Genomic DNA, 3,128 nt, shown 5'->3' with positions numbered 1-3,128 from the left:
ATAGGAGCTCTTGAGATTGACAGGGCAAGGTTAGTGGGTGATCATTTCATCTTGAATTTGTGATAGATTCTCCTTTATGACAGTAGATATAATCTGTGGCATTGCTATAAGTCGAAAGTATAATATGTGCACACATGGCACTGCCGGTGCTCTCTGTCACTAGCAATCGATCATTTTGACTGATTTACTTTGGGAAAATGTTGTGCATATGATCAGCAATGTTTCCAAGCTATTAACATACCCTCGTCCAGCAACTTAAGCATAAATGGAACATTACACGGAGTGTCAATCCATGCCTGTATCCGATCAAAGTGCACACGTAGTATACACGTATTTCATGGTTCACCCTCCTCAACAGCAACAACATTGGTTTGATTTAACATTTCACAGGTTGTCAGAACTCAGCTTGAACTCGCTCAGCTGAAGGGTGATATCGAGAAGAAAATCGCCGAAAAGGATGAAGAATTCGAAAGCTCGCGGTGAGTAGATGTACATTCTGACCCTAATGGAATGATAAAACTGACAAATCGGTGTAAAATGTGAAACACGTATCTAGCAAAGTTCTTATCGCAATTTCTCTTCAAATCATAAGATATAAAGTGCAATTTTTCTGTTACTTTTATACGACCATGTCTTCCGTTTCTGTATCTGTATATGTATCTATATAGCCAGTATAACCGCCCCCGGCGTAACACACCAGCTTCGCAGGCACGCGGGCGGCAGCAGCTAGTTATTACATATAATACATTACACTGAACGACCCATCAGACCTATCTTTTGCACATTTGCCTGCAAGCATTCTTTAAAACTATCCATAGAAGATGCCCCTACTGTGCTTGTGCTTGGTGATAACAAATTCCACTCTACGACAGTGCTGGGAAAGTACGGATTTTTCAACACATCAACCCTAGGTTGGTAACTCTGGTACTTGAAGGCATGACTGTTGTAACTGTATCTACTGCTGTATCTGTATCTGCTGTATCTGTTTCATACAACATATATTCTTGTTACTCTTAACACTCCAGTAAGAACCAGGCTCGCGCCATGGATGGCATCCAGGCCTCTATCGAGATCGAGAGCAAACAAAAGGGAGAAGCACAGAGAGCAAAGAAATTCCTGGAAGGCCATCTCAACGAGGTTGAGGTTCAGCTGGAGACCGCCAACAGGTCCAACGCTGAGGCCAGGAAGACCATTGCCAAGCTGCACTCCCAAATCCAGGAGATGCAGGTAACTACAGGTCTTTGGGTATTTACTACAGGTCTTGGTCCTTTTATGAACTAAAATGTGTTGCAGATGAATCAGATAAGAAACAAAAGCTATCCTCAGTATGATGATATACATTTCATTTCATTTCATTTACTTATCTAACCAGGCATCACATACAATTACTGAACTTCTGGTGAACAAATAAAAATAACACATATTGTTGTCATTTTCTTCCTACAGGTCAGCATTGACGACGAACAGCGGCAGCGTGATGAGATCCGTGAGCAGTACAACATGTCTGAGCGTAAGTGCCAGATGCTGGTGGCCGAAGGTGACGAGGTAGGTACTTGGGCCCTGGCTATGACGTAACCCAAAAATATGCACTATCTTTCACTACAGAAGAAGCGATGATTTTATTACGCTTTCATAGCGCATCCCCAATTATAACGGAAACATTTATTCACAGGTGCGAGGCGCACTGGACAACGCAGAGAGATCCCGTAAGGTCGCTGAATCTCAGCTGGTGGAAACCAATGAGAGGCTTGGTGAGCTGAGCACACAGAACTCAGCATTGTCCGGACACAAGCGCAAGCTGGACGGTGACCTGTCGCAGATCCAGTCCGAGCTGGAAGAGGTCATCGGCGATCACAAGAACACCGAGGAGAGGGCCAAGAAGGCCATGGCTGATGTATGTATAGTCGACACTCTTCCAATATGCTCATTTCAATTTAATGAGAGGCTTTAACCAATGTACACAAAACAAAACGATTTTCGATCCCCAATTTCGTATCTAAATATATCTAAATATCCTCCCAAACCAGACCTCCCGTATGGCTGAGGATCTGCGTGTGGAGCAAGAGAACTCTCAGCACGCCGAGAAGGTCAAGCGCACCATGGAGGCTAACCTGAAGGATCTGCAGCGCCGCCTGGATGAGGCTGAGGCAATTGCACTCAAGGGAGGCAAGCGCGCCATCCAGAAGCAGGAGAACAGGGTAAGTTCGGATCCACATTGGCATATGATCTTAAGAACAAGAGAATGAAAGAAATCTTTTTATCTGGTTATCTTAGATTTCCATTGGTAAGTCGCTGTTAGATAATAATTAGAAGCAAAACCATGTTACTAAGGTTTTCCCCGAAGGTTAATGATGTAGGCAACATTCTCTATGAAACGGTATTACGATTATTAGCTGATTGTTCAGGCTTCGAATCTTATTTTAGCTGAATTTCATAAATCTTATCTCATCTGTTAGATCCGCGACCTGGAGAACGACATTTCCCAGCAGAGCCGCCTGCACCAGGAGGACCTGAAGCAGCTGCGTAAGAACGAGCGCCGTCTCAAGGAGATGACCTTCCAGGCCGACGAGGACCGCAAGAACCAGGAGCGCATCCAGGAGCTGGTCGAGAAGCTGCAGCTGAAGATCAAGACCTTCAAGCGCCAAGTGGAGGAGGCTGTAAGTATCTCCCTCAACAACACTGCTTCGTGACTTGAAGATTTGAAATTAATTAGATTTCTACCATGATAGATAATGTGTCAAATACCTATTGTTTCACTTCACATTCCAACGATATCAAATTAATTGTCATTGGACACAGGAGGAGCAGGCATCGTCCAACATGGCCAAGTACCGCAAGGCCCAGCACGAGTACGAGGACGCCCTGGAGCGTGCCGAGATTGCTGAGGGCTCCCTCAACAAGCTTCGCTCCAAGTCCCGTTCTTAGATGAAGCGCCAGCCACTAGTGACATCGTTCACTTAGTATCGCAGCCTTCCCTTTCTCCTGTCTTGTCTTTCGTTTCATTGGTTGATACTTTCAGCTCAATCCAGTAATAAAATGTAGTCAAACCCTATCTGTGACGGCTTTGTTGTTTATCATTCATATCAAGTTTCGACGATAGATAGCAATATTTCACATTGAATCATTAC

General features: G+C 44.4%; 1 protein-coding gene across 1 annotated transcript in view; it reads left to right on the top strand.

The window, feature by feature from the left end:
* Positions 1-3,052, top strand: part of LOC118416239 (myosin-7-like) — a 17,095-nt gene extending 14,043 nt beyond the window's left edge. Inside the window, exons 27-33 of the mRNA XM_035821324.1 lie at positions 391-479; positions 1,026-1,227; positions 1,447-1,545; positions 1,673-1,894; positions 2,028-2,198; positions 2,457-2,657; positions 2,800-3,052. Of these exons, the coding sequence (XP_035677217.1) occupies positions 391-479; positions 1,026-1,227; positions 1,447-1,545; positions 1,673-1,894; positions 2,028-2,198; positions 2,457-2,657; positions 2,800-2,925 (1,110 nt within the window). The 3' untranslated portion in view covers positions 2,926-3,052. The remainder of the gene's footprint in view (positions 1-390; positions 480-1,025; positions 1,228-1,446; positions 1,546-1,672; positions 1,895-2,027; positions 2,199-2,456; positions 2,658-2,799) is intronic.
* The last annotated feature ends 76 nt before the right edge of the window (positions 3,053-3,128 follow it).

Source organism: Branchiostoma floridae, chromosome 5 (assembly GCF_000003815.2).
Source record: "Branchiostoma floridae strain S238N-H82 chromosome 5, Bfl_VNyyK, whole genome shotgun sequence".
In the NCBI taxonomy this organism is placed as follows: domain Eukaryota; kingdom Metazoa; phylum Chordata; class Leptocardii; order Amphioxiformes; family Branchiostomatidae; genus Branchiostoma; species Branchiostoma floridae.
Note: the sequence above shows the minus strand (reverse complement) of the source record. Positions and strands in the feature narration are given on the sequence as shown.